Consider the following 19,179-nt stretch of genomic DNA (forward strand, 5'->3'; position numbering starts at 1 on the left):
CGTGAGCGGTCACGTGAGCGGTCGCGCGACCAATCACAAGATAGCGACGTCATCGCAGGTCCTTCACACAGAGCATCTATAGGAATGGAAGCGGCAACGTGCACCGATGAGAGGCGGGAAGACATCGAAGGTGAGTATATCACTGTTTTTTATTTTAATTATTTTTTTTAACCAATTATATGGTGCCCAGTCCGTGGAGGAGAGTCTCCTCTCCTCCACCCTGGGTACCAACCGTACATAATCTGCTTACTTCCCGCATGGTGTGCACAGCCCCATGCGTAAAGTAAGCAAATCAATGCATTCCTAGGTGTGCGGAGTCACCGCAATTCCGCAAATTTAATGAACACGTTGCTTTTTTTTCCGCGATGCGATTTTTTCGTGGAAAAAAAGGCAACATTTGCACAAGAAATGCGGAATACATTGTAAATAATAGGCGGCATATGTAAGCGTTTTTTTCGCGTTTTTATCACGTTTGTATAGCGAAAAAACGCGAAAAAAACGCGAAAAATACTGTACGTGTGCACATGGCCTTAGACATACAGTTGTAAGGGAGCGACAGGGCCGTAGTTGTGGCCATACACACCGGTGTATCTTTGCCCTGGTCTCTGCTTCCATGAAAACAGCATTCTCTCACCAGCATACCTGTGTCTTTTCCTAATATGCCTTCAGGAATACCACTGCAGTGCTGAGGCCTTTCTGCAACAAGCTTCACAAGAATTGAGACACAGTCAAGGTTCAAATGCAACATGTCAAACGTTACTTGAACAACTTGGCCGCACATTCTTGTCAGTAAAACATCAACAGCATGTCCTTGCAGTTCTCATTCTGTTCTTTCCCTGCACTCAGTTCCACGTCCTTCAGTACATTACAGGGTAACATTGCCTTAGGCATATACCACAGTATTCTCCCTGTTCAGACTCACGTTTCTGGGGAGTCTCCAGTACATTTTGCACCGGTTCTGAGAGCATCAACCCATGCAATTATCTGCCACATGCTGGACAATCTGCACCCTGTACTTTTCCAGACCGCTCCCTTCCTCTACCTATGAACTGCTGCAATCCTGCTGCTTGACACCATACTTCTGTCCTATAGACTTTGAGTAGCTATAATTCTCTTCTTCTTCTTAAACATTGCGTGACTGCTGTGGTGTCCTGGGCCGAGAGCCCATGTGGACTATTTGGGCGCCCAGGCCCTTCTGACTACCTAAGGGAATGTTACTAGATTACAACATGACAGCTCCTCCTATAGTTAACCCTTTCCTACATTATACTCTAGCTGAAAGCTCTGTACACTAGTGGCCAAACTAATAACTGTACTTACCCTATACTATACATAGCAACATTAAAGCAGTATAACATTACACATATATACATTTAGCAAAACACGGTAATACACATAACAGTGTAGCAGTACCATTGTATAGGAGTGGTAATACACAAAATTGTGTAGCAGTACCATCATATGCTAACAAATATACAAACACTGATAATATACGGCACCAAAAAGATAGAGAAAGGCAAAGGTATAAACGTAATATATAATACCCCCTACACAGTGGGTACGGAAAGTATTCATACCCCTTTAAATTTTTCACTCTTTGTTTCATTGCAGCCATTTGGTAAATTCCAAAAAGATCATTTTTTTCCCATTAATGTACACTGCACCCCATCTTGACTGAAAAAAACAGAAATGTAGTAATTTTTTCGAATTTATTAAAAAAGAAAAACTAAAATATCACATGGTCATAAGTATTCAGACCCTTTGCTCAGTATTGAGTAGAAGCACCCTTTTGAGTTAGTACAGCCATGAGTCTTCTTGGGAATGATGTAACAAGTTTTTCACACCTGGATTTGGGGATCCTCTGCCATTCCTCCTTGCAGATCCTCTCCAGTTCCGTCAGATTGGATGGTGAATGTTGGTGGACAGCCATTTTCAGGTCTCTTCAGAGATGCTCAATTGGGTTTAGGTCAGGGCTCTGGCAGGGCCAGTCAAGAATGGCCAGAGAGTTGTTCTGAAGCGACTCCTTTGTTATTTTAGCTGTGTGCTTAGGGTCATTTTCTTGTTGGAAGTTGAACCTTTGGCCAAGTCTGAGTACGCTGCAAGAGGTTTTCATCTAGGATATCTCTGGACTTGGCCACATTCATGTTTCCTTCAATGGCAACCAGTCGTCCTGTCCCTGCAGCTGAAAAACATCCCCATAGCATGATGCTGCCACCACAATGTTTCACTGTTGGGATTGTATTGGGCAGGTGATGAGCAGTGCCTGGTTTTCTCCATACATAGAATTATCACCAAAAAGGTCTAACTTTGTCTCATCTGACCAGAGAATCTTATTTCTCACTGTCTGGGAGTTCTTCATGATTTTTTTTTTTAGCGAACTCTATGTGGGCTTTCATATGTTTTGCACTGAGGAGAGGCTTTGGTCGGGCCACTCTGCCATAAAGGCCCGACTGGTGGGGGGCTGCAGTGATAGTTGACTTTGTGGAACTTTCTCCCATCTTCCTACTGCATCTCTGGAGCTCAGCTGCAGTGATCCTGGGGTTCTTCTTTACCTCTGTCACCAAGGCTCTTCTCCCATGATTGTTTAGTTTGGCTGTACGGCCAGGTCTAGGAAGACTTCTGGTGGTCCCACACTTCTTCCATTTTTGGATTATGGAGGCCACTTGGCTCTTAGGAACCTTGATCACTATAGAAATTTTGTTTTAACCTTGGCCAGATCTGTGCCATTCCACAATTCTGTCTCTGAGCTCCTTGGCCAGTTCCTTTGACCTCATGATTCTCATTTTGTCAGACATGCACTGTGAGCTGTGAGGTCTTATTTAGACAGGTGTGTACTTTCCAAGTCAAGTCCTATCAGTTTAATGAAACACAGCTAGACTCCAATGAAGGAGTAGAACCATCTCAAGGAGGATCACAAGGAAATGGTCATCATGTAACTTAAATATGAGTGTCTGAGCAATGGGTCTGAATATTTATGACCATGTGATATTTCAGTTTTTCTTTTTTATTAAATTTGCAAAAGTGTCTACAGTTCTGTTTTTTTCAGTCAAGATGAGGTGCAGAGTGTACATTAGTGTGAAAAAGTGAACTTTTTTGAATTTACCAAATGGCTTCAATGAAACAAAGAGTGAAAAATGATGTAAAATGATCTGAATACTTTATGTACCCACTGCATAGTTTTGTTTAAGAAATATTTTTCTTTTCCAAACAAAATGGCACCGGCGGTGCCGCCATCTTGGAAGAAAAATGAAACTATGCTACTGCGCAGGCCCCACCGGTGCCATCTTGATTTTTTTTATTTTTTTCTCTGCCAAAATGGCGTAGTCTGCACAATAGCATTGGAAGGCAATAGATGCTACTGCATGAGCGCGGCCACTAGTGCCATTATTTTTTTTAAAAAGAGAACATTTTTAAAGCAAAACTATATGTCTAAGCTAAAATATGCATATTATCCAGAGAATCATGCTACAGCGCAGGCGGCTGCCTGATTAATGTGAATTTCTTTTTTTTCAAACCATATTTTATTTCGTATGTAAAATAGCGGGCAAGTCACTGAAGGATCAGTGACCTGTTATAAGCCATAAGGATGAATACCTAAGCAGATCATCACATAAAGACCCCCCCACAAGCCCACACTGAAGCATGAGAATCTCATTAACTGATAACAAACATTAACCAAAAACCACAAGACGGATTTAATCAACCAAGGTATCATTTTAATTAGTATAACGGCGCCAGCCTGACACTCTATGTAGTTTACGCAGGACAATCCTGCTGACAATGTTCACTTTAAGAACACTATCTGACAATACCCATCTATAAAGTTAGAAATAACTTAAGGGGCTGTATGTGGTGTGATACAGTGACTGGCGTCATTGTGAATAGCCGGTATGTGTCGCAGAGACAGAGGTTGTCCTCTGCGCTGTAAGTCCAAAATGTTGTTGCTCTGGGACTTGTAGTTCCAAAAGTGGTTGTTTAGTTATAAGGGGGGCTTACAGGGTTAGTTGGAGAGCTGGGCTGGACTGACTAACCACACACACCTCCCACCTATGGGGGTGGTTACAGGTACATAATGTGACCATGGTTTGGGTCATATGTTCTGAGTGTTTGGACCTGAATGGTCAGTGTGTAAGGTCCTGGATAGACATGAAGGCCTGTGTGTTAGACAGTCCTATGAGTGAACGGACATCCTGAATAGCACACTGAGAGGCCATGGACCTGGATGGCCTCTGTGTTGGAAGGTCCTGGGAGTAGGACCGGAGTCCTGAAGAGCACGGGGTGAGGTCATGGTCCTGCAGAGCCTGTGACGGCTACTCTGTTGGGGAAGCTACCATTCTTCTGTGGGTCTGAGACTGTCTGGTGGCCTGGTGAGCAAGGCATCATCCGGGATGGTGAACCCGGTTACGCAGCCCTGGGAACAAGGACTGACAAGGAGTTAGCGTGTGGAGCAGGATCTCCAGGAAGGTAACTCTAGGAAGGGGGTTATAATAACGGTAGAGAAGTATCTGCCATTGGGACAGACTGTCGGTGGGTATTAGGTGCCGTTGATGTATATAAGGAACTGTTCGTGGTGCAGTTTATGGTATGGAAATAAACTGGATAGACTGTGTGAGAAAAACATTCCTGTGTGCTTTAATCCCATTGCCAAGCGAGTGTCCCCTAACGCACTCAGGGAGCGCTATCTCACGGTGGGTGCACAAATTACACTGTTTTTGATAACTGTGAACCAGTGTTTTTATGTGAGTTTTAAGTCTTAATAGGGAAAGCTTAAAAGTGTGGTTTTGGGGGTAGGCAACTTACACAATACTGTATACTTACTATACGATTTTGTTGGCTGATGACAGAACATTAAAGTAGAAACCTATTATGAGAACATCTACAGCTCTGGCAAAAAATAAGAGACCACTGCAAAATGTTGAGTTTATTTTTTCTCTTTATAGGTATATTTTTGAGTAAAATGTAAATTGTTCTTTTATTCTAGAAACTTCTGACAACATTTCTCCGAATTCCCAAGCACTAAATGTTGTATTTTTTTTTCTGAAAAGGAGAAATTGTCAAAATTAACCCCCCCCCCCAGTGCTTTCAGACCTCAAGTAATGCAAAGATAACAAGTTCATAATAATTTAGAAACAACAATACTAATGTTTTAACTCAGGAAGAGTTCAGAAATCAATATTTTGTGGAATAACCATGATTTTTTATCACCGCTTTCATGCATCTTGGCATGCTTTCCACCAGTCTTTCACACTGCTTTTGGGTGGCCTTATGCCACTCCTGGTACAAAAATGTAAGCAGTTCTTTTTTGTTTGATGGCTTGTGACTATCCATCTTCTTCTTGATTGCATTCCAGAGGTTTTCAATATAGTTCAGGTCTGGAGATTGAGCTGGCCATGAGAGGGATTTGATGTGGTGGTCCTTCATCCACACCTTGATTGATCTAGCTGTGTGGCATGGCGCATTGTCATGCTGGAAAAAACAGTCCTCAGAGTTGGGGAACATTGCCTGAGCAGAAGGAATCAACTGTTTTTCCAGGATAACCTTGTATCTGGCTTGTTTCATACGTCCTTCGCAAATATTAACCTGCCCAATTCCAGCCGTGCTGAAGCATCCCCAGATCATCACCAATCCTCCACCAAATTTCACAGTGGGTGCAAAACACTGTGGCTTGTATGCCTCTCCAGGTCTCCGTCTAACCATTAGATGACCAGGTGTTGGGCAAAGCTGAAAATTAGACTCATCAGAGAAGATTACCTTACTCCAGTCTCTATGGTGCAATCCTTATGGTCTTTGGCAAACTTCAGCCTGGCTCTCCTTTTGCTTCTCATTAATGAAAGGCTTTTTTCTAGCTTTACATGAAAAAAGTCTTGCCTTTAGGAGCCTGTTACGAACTGTTCTTGCAGTGTACTTTACCCCAGCTGCCATTTGCCATTCCTTTTGTAGGTCACTTGATGTCATCATGCGGTTGCAGAGTGACATTCGAATAAGATGACGGCAATCCCGGTCGGTGGAGAGTCGTTTTCGCCCTCTACAGTCTGTAGCTTTGTTGTCCCCAATGTCTGCTGCTTGACCTTGTTGTAATGGACTTAGAAATTTTAAGGATGGAGGAAACATGGCGCTCACTGTGTCCCTCTGCTAGTAAAGCCAGAATTGATCCCTTCTTTTCCTTACTCAAGACTTTTCTTTTCAACTCCTTTGGCATGGTTAAAAGTTATGTTTTCATTCATATTACTTTTGGGATATTACTAGCACTTGTTTTGCCATCCAGCTTGTCCTATTGCAAGAGGATTGTGAACACGACAACAGTGTTTTTTATACTTCCCTTCATTAAATAATATTTGTTTCAGGTGATGATCACCTAATCAGAAGCACATTAAGTAGAATGTGGTGTACTCTGGTTGGAATTCAACTGACGCTGGAATGGAATTGCTGTCAAACATGTAGAGAAGCTGATTTTTATAAAACTGTTCAGTGATCTCTTAATGTTTGCCAGAGCTGTATAATAGAGCCAACTGAGAATTTTTTTTCTATGTATACATAGATGTAATTTATAAATAATTGAATGTCCACTGGACAAGATCAGAACTGACTCCACTGTGATTTGTTCCTATTGAGGAAACCATGCCATTTAATTCTTTATGAGTCTGAATATTTTATACCTATTTTCAAATAAACATATGTTTTTTATATTTATTGGAGTTTCATTGTACTATTTTAGTCTCCCTGGGACTTTATCACAAGAGACTTAGTTCTAGAGTGCTTAATGCGGCATTAGTCTACAAGTCTGCAGTCACGCTAAATGACTGTAGACTTCTGGGTCCTCATATCAAGTGAACTACGTATTATGTGGATTCAACAGTGCTGTCACTGAGAGCTGGGGGCACGTGAGCCCAAGTAAGTATTTGCATAAATGCGAGTCAACTAGATGGGCAAGTGAAAAACCCCCAAAAATAGAGCGGAAGCCAATGTCATAAGTACATATACAACAAGACTTTATTTAAATCATGGTTAAAAACACTTTCATTAAAAAAAGTATTGTTTTACCGTCCCCAATGGAAATACACATGCAAATTAAACTGCAAAAATGCAGATCATGCATCACATACCATTAGCGTATCCACAAAAACCAGTATGCAGAGGGGTCAAATAACCATTCAAAGTGGGTCAATAGATATAGTAGTGCATATTGCCATTAAAGATCAATCCACACTTGAAAAGTACATATATCAATTTAATAAAGAAAAATATCTCTCCTTGTAAGGGTTACTATACTCAGTACCTGGTAAACATGGGTTGATACAGGAAATGAACAATACATAAAGTGCTTAGTGCTATGTAAACTAATCTAAGTAGCTGCCACTGAACGGTTGATAGTAATCAAAATATGCCTGTGCACAAAGGGCTTAGCAAAAAGCCATACCCCACGCTAAGTGCATGTTAACTAAAAAGGAAATGGAAGTAATACATAACCTGCACATGCAGTCCTAATGGCCCCAACGTGCGTTTTGCATCTTGCTTCTTCCGGGGGAACTGTATGTGTAAGTGTCAGTGTTGGAGCTATTTATAGCCCTGTCTACAACGTACAGTGGGGAAGAGGGAAGGTCTCCTGCCGGGGTGACTAAGGAGGGGAAAAGAGAAGGGAAACAAAGAGGGCACAAAAAAATGCCCTTTTTGCTTCCCTTCTCTTTTCCCCTCCTTAGTCACCCCTGCAGGAGACCTTCCCCACTGTATGTTCTGCGGTGAGAGCACTCCATCGTTGTCTGGGTTACCGCATTGCCGTAGCGACGCATCCGTGACATCGCTGACTCCACCCCCCGTCCTGACGCATCGGACGGGGAAGTGAACAGTGACGTGGGACGCTGACCTGCGCATGCGCTGGGGCTCGGTTCAGCGATGTGAGCGCCATTGCAACACCGCTGCCACCTATGAAAGACAGGGCTATAAATAGCTCCAACACTGACACTTACACATACAGTTCCCAAGGAAGAAGCAAGACGCGAAATGTACGTTGGGGCCATTAGGACTGCACGTGCTGGTTATGTATTACTTCATAGTAACATAGTAACATAGTAACATAGTAACATAGTTAGTAAGGCCGAAAAAAGACATTTGTCCATCCAGTTCAGCCTATATTCCATAATAATAAATCCCCAGGTCTACGTCCTTCTACAGAACCTAATAATTGTATGATACAATATTGTTCTGCTCCAGGAAGACATCCAGGCCTCTCTTGAACCCCTCGACTGAGTTCGCCATCACCACCTCCTCAGGCAAGCAATTCCAGATTCTCACCGCACTAACAGTAAAGAATCCTCTTCTATGTTGGTGGAAAAACCTTCTATCCTCCAGACGCAAAGAATGCCCCCTTGTGCCGTCACCTTCCTTGGTATAAACAGATCCTCAGCAAGATATTTGTATTGTCCCCTTATATACTTATACATGGTTATTAGATCTTAGATTTTAGGTTATTAGACTTCCATTTCCTTTTTAGTTAACACGCACTTTGTTAGGGCTGGCGGAACGCACCGAGTAAATAGAGAGAGATGTTATTTGGTGCGCTCGCAGCCCGGGGTCCACCGTGCAGGAGAGAACCTGCTGCTGGCAAATGGCGGCCCTATATGGCGGTAGAAGCGAACTCTGTTACTTCACAGAGTCGCCTAAAGAAAGCACTGTGTCCTGTTAACCTCACAGGAGTACACAGCGACTGCCGAGCAGATAGCAGTTTGTTGTTACGCACTCGTACAATCTCCTCACCGGAGAAGCCGGTATTCTAGGGCTTATTTCAGCCAGGGCCCTGAATCCACACACACAATCTCCTCACCGGAGGTGCCGGTATTCTAGGGGCTAATTTCAGCCGGGTCCCTGAATACATACAATCGTAACCACACTGGCGTATAGTACATGACTTAGATTTGATACTAGCGCATGGCCATGCGGCCATGCGAACCTTTTATAGCTGCAGCAAGTACAGAACCTTCCTAGAAGGACCAATGAGAGGCTGCACACAGAGCCTGAGCACCTTCAGGACCTTCCTGGAGAACCAATGGGCTTTGCTGCAGTATCTAAGCATGTGACCCTCGACCTCCAATGAGAGCTCTTACCCTGGGCATGCTCAGAAGGGAAAAAGCAGGACTTAGTCCCAAAAGCGTCTGCTCGCCGCTGCCCAGCACTGGGTTCAATGGCAGAAGCTGGAAAAGCAGCAATAACCCTTTGCACAGAGTCAGACTGAGCGAGACGCTGAGACCGACGTCTCCGCTGAGCAGGCTCCACTGTGGCAGGAGAAGAATGGGAGACCGCAGCGGAGATGGCCCGAGATTCCCCCTGTGCAGAGGCGGGAACTCGACCCCTAACACACTTAGCATTGGGTATGGCTTTTTGGTAAGCCCTTTGTGCACAGGCATATTTTGATTACTATCAACCGTTCAGTGGCAGCTACTTAGATTAGTTTACATAGCACTAAGTACTTTATGTATTGTTCATTTCCTGTATCAACCCATATTTACCAGGTACTGGGTATAGTAACCCTTACATATTTTTCTTTATTAAGTTTATATATGTACTTTTCAAATGTGGATTGATCTTTAATGGCAATATGCACTACTATATCTATTGACCCACTTTTTTTTCTTTTTTTTCAAATAATTTTTATTAACAATTTTTTTTAAACAAAACCAATATAATGCATTTGTGAAATATTAGTATGCATCTACATTAAAGAAAAGGAAGTGGTTGGGAGAAGGGGGGAAGGGGAAAAGGGGAACAGGAGGGGAAGAGGAAGGGGCAGGGGAAACATAATAACAAAACAAGAAAGAACAAAACTAACAGATAAGCAATAACCTTGCTTTTTGGGCCACTGACCTAGTTAGGCCAGAAACAAATTGCCCTAATAAAGAAAGAAAACTTTTAACTTAGCTACTCGTCTTAATTTGATCGTCAACAACACCACAATCCACAGAAAAGATTACTGATTTTGGAATCTGAAGTTCCAGTTATTCCATTTTTTTTCATATTTTTGTAAACATCCATTCGCTATAGCGAATTTAAGATCTAAGGAATTGTGAAGATTAAGATTGTCCACAACGTCAGGGAAACTCGGAGCCTCAGAGCTCTTCCACATCGCTGCAATTTTGTTTTTAACTATCAACAAGATATGGATTATTGCAAACCTCATAATGTAATTTTTCGATGTCCACTGACAGAAGAGCCGTCTGGGGAGTCAGGACAAAGTCCTCATTGAGCAGACTACTAATGTATTTGGAGACCTGCTTCCACAGGCTTGTTAATTTTGGACATGACCAAAATATGTGAAGTAAGTCCCCCTTGTTTCCACATCCCCTCCAACACAACGGTGAAGAGCTTCCGCCGAAATGAGTAATTCTATCTGGTGTAAGATACCAACTTGTAACTAATTTGTAATATGTCTCGTGGAGTGGAAGTGAGATATTAGAGGCATAAGTGTTTTTTAATGCTTCTTCCCACTGCTCGTCATCTATTTGTAGGCCTAGTGTTTTCCCCCATTTTTTCATGTATTTGTTCTTTTTAAATGTATAGTCTTTATTGAAAATATTATATAGGAACTTAGTGCTCCAGAAAACTTTATGATCAAGATTTCTAAGCAATAAATATATTGGTTCGAATTTAGGAGAAGCCTTAGAAATGAAGATCTGAAGGCATTCTTTAACAATGAGGTACTGATTAAATTCTGATGAAGGGATATTACATTTTTGTTTGATTTCTGAGAAATTTAGTAGTTTATTGTTTGCCAACAAGTCTCCTAATTTTTTTACTCCCTTTTGTTCCCATAATGTTGGAAATTTTTGTCCGAATAGAGAGGTTATTAATGAAATTGGTAGAATTTCCCCAATTGTTGTTTTATTTTTTTCCCCCGGGATTTTAGCTAATTTATCCCATGCTTGAAGAATGGCTGAGATAATCGGATGACTACGTTTATATTTGTCTAAATTTAGGGTATGTTTAATGAGAAGGTTTCCCAAAGAATCAGATTTATTTAAAGACAACTCCATATCGAGCCACACCGGGTTATCTTTTTTATTGAACCATCCCTGGCTATGTTTTATTAAATTAATTTTGTGGTATGCTTGTAAGTTCGGGAGACTTAATCCACCATTTCTTTTACTTTTGTAAAGGATGTCCCTAGATATTCTGGCTTTTTTCCCACTCCAGACAAAAGACAGTATTTTTTTTTGACAGTTTTTGAAAAATTCTGAAGAAAACTTCAAAGGTAATGTTCTAAAGATGTACAGAATTTTTGGAAGTATCATTGATTTGCCCGCTAGAACCCTACCCATCAATGATAACCCCACTTTACCCCATGATTGAAAATCTTTATTAATTACTGAAAGAATGTTCTCCCCATTAGTCTTGGCCAATTCGCTAACCCTTTTTGAAAAAGTAATTCCTAAATATGAAATCTGTTCCTCCTCCCAGGTAAAATCTACCATTTGTTTTATTGAATTAATGGTTTCTTCTTGTAAGTTGAGTTGGAGTATCTTTGATTTAATATTGTTTATCTTAAATAGAGAAATTTTAGAAAATTCCTCAAGTATTTCCAGGAGGTTTTTAATGGAATTGTGGGGGTCTGTTAGAGTTAGTAACATATCGTCTGCAAACAGGGATATTTTATATTGGTTGTTACCGATGTCCACTCCTAGAACATTCTTGTTAATACGAATCATTTCTGCTAAGGGTTCAATTGCCAGGGCAAACAACAGGGGGGACAGTGGGCAACCCTGTCTAGTTCCATTACTTATTGGGAAGGATTTTGATAAGTTGTTGTTAATGTATATTTTTGCACTGGGTATCGAGTAAAGCGCAAATACCGATGTGAGCCATTTATCATCAAAACCGAATTTCTCCATCACCATTTTAAGATACTGCCAATTTATTCGATCAAATGCCTTTTCGGCATCAAGTGTCAACAGGACAGATGAAGTACCATTGGCGTTAATTTTGCTGAGAATGTTGAGTAATCTCCTGGTGGCATCGGAGGTTTGTCTCCCCTCGATAAACCCAGATTGGTCATGTTTTATCACTTTTGGTAAGATTTCTTTTAACCTATTAGCTAAGATTTTCGAATAAACTTTAACGTCTGTGTTTATAAGCGAAATAGGCCTATAGTTTTTTATTTCGTCGATGTTGCTCTGTGGTTTTGGGATCATTATCAAAGTTGCCTCCAGCATTTCTTTGGGAAAAACACCTAAGCTTGATGCAGTGTTGAAAATATTAGTCATGTGAAGGGCCAATAGATCTGAGAAGATCCTGTAATATTCATTAACCAACCCATCTGGTCCTGGTGATTTTTGGAGTTTAAGGGATTTTATTGTATCTCTGACTTCAGATACTGTGATGGCCTTTGTTAAATTATCTAGATCTGATGAGTCCACTGTTGGAAGGTGTAATTTACTAAGAAATTACCTAATTTCTTTTGGATCTGAAACGGGGGTTAAAGGATCATCCTTTAAGTTATATAATTTGTGGTAGAATGTAGCAAATTCTTCTGCTATGTTTGTTGGATGGTGGATCATATCCCCCGAACTATTTTTTATTTTATTTACTCTTTTATTTATCCTGTCTCTTTTAAGTTTGGCTAGCATGTATTTCATCGGTTTATTAGTCTCGGAATAGTTCGTAAATTTTGATGCCTTAATTATTTTTTCATAGTCCTCCATAATAGCTTTATTTAATTGTTGTCTCAGTGCGAGTATGTCTTTGTAAACGCTTTGTGTGTCATTATTTGGGTTATTAAGATTATTTTCTTTTTCTCTGATTTTTTTCTGAATATTCATAATTTTTTCTCTTTGTTTTGCGTTATGTCTCGCTGAGATCTGAATTAATTTTCCCCTAATTACAGCTTTGTGGGCGTTCCATATCACAAATGGGTGTGTTTCACCATTTATGTTTTCTTTGAAATAATTTTGCAATGAGGTTTTAATTTCCTCTCTGTATTCTGGAACGTTCAGCAGGTAACTATTGCATTTCCACAAAGCAGAATTTTTAAGATATGGTCCAATCATGACTTCAGTTACTATGGGTGAGTGATCAGATATTGACCTGTCCAGAATAGTGGCTTTTTTTATTTTAGTTATAGTATATAATTCTGTTAGAAACAGGTCAATCCTGGACTCCGTTTTATGTACCAGTGAGAAGAAGGAAAACTCCCTCGAGGTAGAGTTTAAACATCTGAAAGTGTCAAATAACTCGTTACTGGTAATCCATTTGTCGAGATTAATAGAGGAACTACGTGAGGCAGAAGTAGAGTCAAGTTTCCCATCGGGGACCATATTAAAATCTCCCATAATGCATAATTCTCCTTGTTTACATTTATGGATTTTCCTCATAACCTTATTTAGGAAGCTTAGTTGTTTTGTATTAGGGGCATATATATTTACGATGGTACAAATTACCGCGTTAATTTGACAAATTAAAATATGAAATCTGCCATTTGTGTCTTTAACCTCTTCTATAAGTTGGAATGGAACAGTGTTTTTAACCAATGTAATCACTCCTGCCTTCCTTCCTCTTCTATTGACCCACTTTGAATGGTTATTTGACCCCTCTGCATACTGGTTTTTGTGGATACGCTAATGGTATGTGATGCATGATCTGCATTTTTGCAGTTTAATTTGCATGTGTATTTCCATTGTGGACGGTAAAACTATACTTTTTTTTAATGAAAGTGTTTTTAACCATGATTTAAATAAAGTCTTGTTGTATATGTACTTATGACATTGGCTTCCGCTCTATTTTTTGGGGTTTTTCTATGATCTTTGGAAGAGTCATTTATATAGGCCTGGTTTAAACTATATGTTTCTAGATGGGCAAGTGCATTCAATGATGCCGGACACAGTCTAGACGGAATGTGGCCAGAAGCATGCAAATTACATTCTTGCAGTCACATGACCGCTCAGTCCCGGCACAGGAGAATCTTCACAGCATGTAGTGTGCATGATGTGAGGACCCAGAAGTCTGCAGTCACATAGAGTGCCTGTAGACTTGTAGCCTAAAGGTACCGTCACACTAGACGATATCGCTAGCGATCCGTGACGTTGCAGCGTCCTCGCTAGCGATATCGTCCAGTGTGACAGGCAGCAGCGATCAGGCCCCTGCTGTGCTGTCGCTGGTCGGGGAAGAAAGTCCAGAACTTTATTTGGTCGCTGGACTCCCCGCAGACATCGCTGAATCGGCATGTGTGACACCGATTCAGCGATGTCTTCACTGGTAACCAGGGTAAACATCGGGTAACTAAGCGCAGGGCCGCGCTTAGTAACCCGATGTTTACCCTGGTTACAATCCTAAAAGTAAAAAAACAAACACTACATACTTACCTAACGCTGTCTGTCCTCCAGCGCTGTGCTCTGCATTCCTCCTGTACTGGCTGTGAGCGTCGGTCAGCCGGAAAGCAGAGCGGTGACGTCACCGCTCTGCTTTCCGGCCGCTGTGCTCACACAGCCAGTACAGGAGGAGAGCAGAGCACAGCGCTGGAGGACAGACAGCGGTAGGTAAGTATGTACTGTTTTTTTTTTTTTTACTTTTAGGATGGTAACCAGGGTAAACATCGGGTTACTAAGCGCGGCCCTGCGCTTAGTTACCCAATGTTTACCCTGGTTACCGGCATTGTTGGTCGCTGGAGAGCGGTCTGTGTGACAGCTCTCCAGCGACCAAACAGCGACGCTGCAGCGATCCAGATTGTTGTCGGTATCGCTGCAGTGTCGCTAAGTGTGACGGTACCTTAAGGCCTTTACAACCCCTATAAGCCTGTGCTGGGGTTTGTCAACCTAAGGGCTATATTCATCAGATTTCTGGCCTCTTATGGAAATCCTACCCAAAATTATGTATACTATTATTTATTTTATGATATTGGCAATAGGTGGATGAATGGAGGAGGACTGATGTATTGATGGAATAATACTGAATGATGTTTGGTTTTAATTTAAGTGCACAAAACACTAATAAGTTGCAACTCCAAAACATATTATTTATAATGTTATGATAATTATGAGAGAATTTGCTTAGTTGACAGACTGGACATGATAGATTGCATATAAAACAAAGATTATTCTATTGTGGTAGCGATTTGTAGGATAATAGAATGCCATTCTGTTCCTTTTCATGGTTTTAAGACATTATGTCAAAGGATGGTTTATGATTATAATATTCTTTACAAATCAACAAAAAAGAGGCATTAACCTGCAACCTGAATGCAATCCTTATTGATGTATTGATATAAAAGGTTCTTATGCTTTCTACAATAGCTTGATATAAAAGAAGTGCTAATCAATAAGCTTTCATGTCTTTTGATGCCCGTTTTAGAACGCTGTTCATATCCTAATACATTTTAAAGATATCTAAATGAAGTCTTGCCAGATTTCCGAGGACATTTTTGGACAACTTATTGATCTGAAATGTGCAAGTCAATGATAAACAACTATTATATTTATATAGCAGGAAAATTACATCAGGTATTCAGGATAAAATTTATTATGCACAAATTCTTGTGAAACTTTGAGCTTAGTTTATTTTTTATTGCTAGCTCAGAAAGCTTCTTCATGTTACCTTACCAGTCTAAAAACAGTATCACTAATAATTGCACGGATTATCAGAGATACTACTGAGATAATGGGTACAGGTGTTATCAATTACTCCAGAATATCTCAGTACCTGTACAGCAAAGATTTTTTCACAATTACTTTTCATGACCTTACAATTTATAACTTTCCCCTTATGGCTATATTCACACTTAGCGGTTTTTACCGCGGAACCGCCGCGATTTTGATGCTGCGGGTCCGCAGCAGTTTCCATAGCGTTTACAGTAACATGTAAACCCTATGGAAACCGCAAACCGCTGTGCACATGCTGCGGGAAAAACCGCGCGGGAACGCAGCGGTTTACAACCCGCAGCATGTCACTTCTTTGTGCAGAATCACTGCGATTCTGCACCCATAGGAATGCATTGAACCGCTTACTTCCCGCATGGGGCTGTGCCCACGTTGCGGGAAGTAAGCGGATAATGTGCGGGTGGTACCCGGGGTGGAGGAGAGGAGACTCTCCTCCAGGCCCTGGGAACCATATTTGGGGTTAAAAAATAAAAAATCTGGTTATACTCACCCTCTGATGTCCGGAGCTCCTGGGCGCTGCACGCAGCCGTCCGGTCAGAGTTGCTGTGCGACCAGGACCTGCGGTGACGTCGCGGTCACATGACCGTGACGTCACGAAGGGTCCTTCTCCCACAGCATCTTTGGAACCGGACCGCCGGGTGCAGCGCCCAGGAGATCCGGACATCAGAGGGTGAGTATAACCAATTTTTATTATTTTTAACATTACTATTGATGCTGCATATTGCTGCATATGCAGCATCAATAGTATAGGCGGAAACCCGCAGCGGAAACCGCGGAACAAATAGCGATAAATCTGCAGGGAGAACCGCAGTTGTTTTGCCCTGCAGATTTATCAAATCCGCTGCGGGAGAACCCGCAGGGACCCGACGCAAGGTGTGCACATAGCCTTAAGGTAATTGCGGTACAAAAACTATTTGCCCTTAAGCAAAGTGTCAATGCCTGGGGAATAAATGCATCTTTAAACACAGCAGGATGCCATTTGTGAAGATCTAGTACATCATCTAAATGCATTTTCAACAATTAACAGGGTCAGTGCGTCTGCGGGGGAGCCAGAAAAGTGAGTCAGAGGGAAGTATAGTAGAAGTCTATGTGAATGGTGCCTGGGGAACAATCTGCAGCAGTCAGTGGGATGACAATGATGCGTCAGTCATATGTCGTCAGCTAGAACTTGGGTAAGTTTCATTAACAAGAACTTGGTTCGTTATTGTTGTTTAGTTTATATGTGATTAATGACTGTTCAAAATATTACAACTACAGAAATGCTTGGTGAATGTATTGTTGATGTATATAATCACTTTTAAGGGAAGTTGTCATTAGAAAATAACCTATTAATTAAATCAGGTTTTTGTGTTGAATGTATTATGAAAAAAATAACAATGTTTTAGTTTTTTTTTATTTAGCACAACCTGTATTAAACATTCAAAAAATATAAATCTTCCAATTTTTACACTGGCCAATGAGTTTTTTTTTAGTCATTAACTTCCTTTTGTTTCAGGAAACTACGCATGCACATAGCCACAATGGTGAGATCCAAATCCTATGTTTTGGATTGAAGTGTCTAACAAGCCTGTGTTAATGTCATTGTGAAAGGAGAGGGATCAGGGTCAGTAACGACATTACGTATTGTGAATGGTGGATCCTGCTTGATCAGCTGTGTACAGAGATGCCATTGTAATCCTGCCTCTGCTGATAGGAAAACTCCTGTAAACTCTTCCTGAAAGGACAGGAAGTATAAGTCAACAAATGCCACAGTATCCAGTATGAACATTGCAAGATTACAATTTTTTTTTATTTTTAATAAAGATTGTAAAATGATAAAAAGTACACATTTTTTGAAAAATATCTGATGATGGCTTCCTTTTAAGACTTCATTCAGATAACTGTTTTTTTTGCATAAAAGAAAGAAATGTACCATTTTCCATGCTGGATACTTATTAAATATGTGTTGCTATGCGGCCGCATGCTCCTCTCCGAAGTGCCGGCGCCAGAGCTTGCTTTTCACATGCGAGACACGGACGTGTTTCTCGCATGTGTGACTCCGGCCTAATGGCGACATCCATTTTTATTTAATGCCCAAAAAAATGTATTAGCTCCTATTTACTAAACAGTAAAAAATGAACAGCACTCCAATCACACATGGATGGTGTTCATGTGTTGTCCATTTTTTCTAAAACAGTATAATTTGAATGATCTTTATCGGTAATTAAATAAAAAAACAGACATATCCAATTTTGTGAGGGGAGAGGTGGGGTAGGTTACAGCATAGCTTTGTCGGGTATACAGATCATTAGGGGGTGGATATGCAGTACCGAGCTGGGGCCATTACGTAGTCGACAGCTGTGCCGTGGAGCTTCACAACTAAGCAGTTCCGACCACCGCCGTCTCCGGGAACAGCACAGGCCCGTTGATGGAATAATGGCTGCAGCCACACCCTATTGACTTAAATAGTGGACGGATTTGCAGTACCCGACCATGACCACTATACAGTTGATGGAGCTGTGCAGCTCAGTAACCGAGCAGTACTGGCCGCTGGCGACATCACGAACAGCTGATCGGTGAGCAAGCCAGGAGTCGCACCCCCACCAGTCAGACTTTAGTGACCTATCCTAAGGATAGGCCACCAATGTTAAGGTCCTGAACAACCCTTTTAAGGCTATCTTTATGCAAGGTATTTGAAGATCTTTATCTTGAAAATGCTCTGAACACGATAAAGATATGTTCAGCAGATGATTTTGGACCACTTTAGAATAAATAATGGTACAGTGGTGTAAAGTTAACCAAGGTCAAAAGTAATTTGAGTATTGATTGTATTAATAATATTTGCAATTGATTGAATAATTGCAGTTTATGGAGTAATTTACGACTACAATCTCAACCCAAGTGGGACTTGTAATTGTAGCTATAATAGTTGCCAGAAAGCTTTCATGCTTTGTACACAGATTCCAGGTGCGGGATAGGTGCACACTTGTGAGTTGTCGTTATTCTTAGGAAGGGACAGAATTCAGTAGAATACATGGTCCATCTTTGTTATCATATTATTCAATTATATCCATCATATTGACCAAGGCAGACCCGAACCATAAATAGACAACTGCATATAAATATATCAAACAAAAAAGCACCAAAAAACGCAGTCAAAGACGTCCGATTAATGCAAATATAGAAAAACCTTTATTGATAAAAACACAGGTACACAGCATGGCAGGCAAACAAATCCCCTACACAAAAAAGGAACTGAGCTGCACTCGGTGTGTTAATCTTCACAGGCAGTAACAGTATAGGAGGAGTCTCAGCATAAACTTCAAGCCACCAGTCTATGTGTTTGCAGATGCCGGGTGGTGCTTAGCATATAAAGCAGACAGACTGGACCCGTGGAAGCGCATTTGCGTGAAACGGCCATAGTCCTTCTCCTCTCCCCCGCACCTATTCCTCTTTCCTGCCGCCTCTCCGCATAATGTCTCACACCGCTTTAAGTGAATAAAGGACATTATCTTCAGCAAGATTCTGGTGAGTGCTGCATCTTTTGTTATTTAACAAATCCCCTACA

The 19,179-nt window shown here is 41.1% G+C and overlaps 1 protein-coding gene across 2 annotated transcripts in view; it reads left to right on the plus strand.

Moving 5' to 3' along the window:
* The window catches only part of PRSS12 (serine protease 12), a 305,892-nt gene that overhangs the window by 43,263 nt on the left and 243,450 nt on the right, over positions 1-19,179 (plus strand). Inside the window, exon 2 of one of the 2 annotated variants that reach the window (XM_069743759.1) lies at positions 16,660-16,804. The exons of the other annotated variant lie outside the window; for it this stretch is intronic. Within the exon in view, the coding sequence (XP_069599860.1) occupies positions 16,660-16,804 (145 nt within the window). The remainder of the gene's footprint in view (positions 1-16,659; positions 16,805-19,179) is intronic. 2 annotated transcript variants of the gene reach the window in all.

The sequence above is a fragment of the Ranitomeya imitator genome, chromosome 1, assembly GCF_032444005.1.
Source record: "Ranitomeya imitator isolate aRanImi1 chromosome 1, aRanImi1.pri, whole genome shotgun sequence".
Taxonomy (NCBI): Eukaryota; Metazoa; Chordata; class Amphibia; order Anura; family Dendrobatidae; genus Ranitomeya; species Ranitomeya imitator.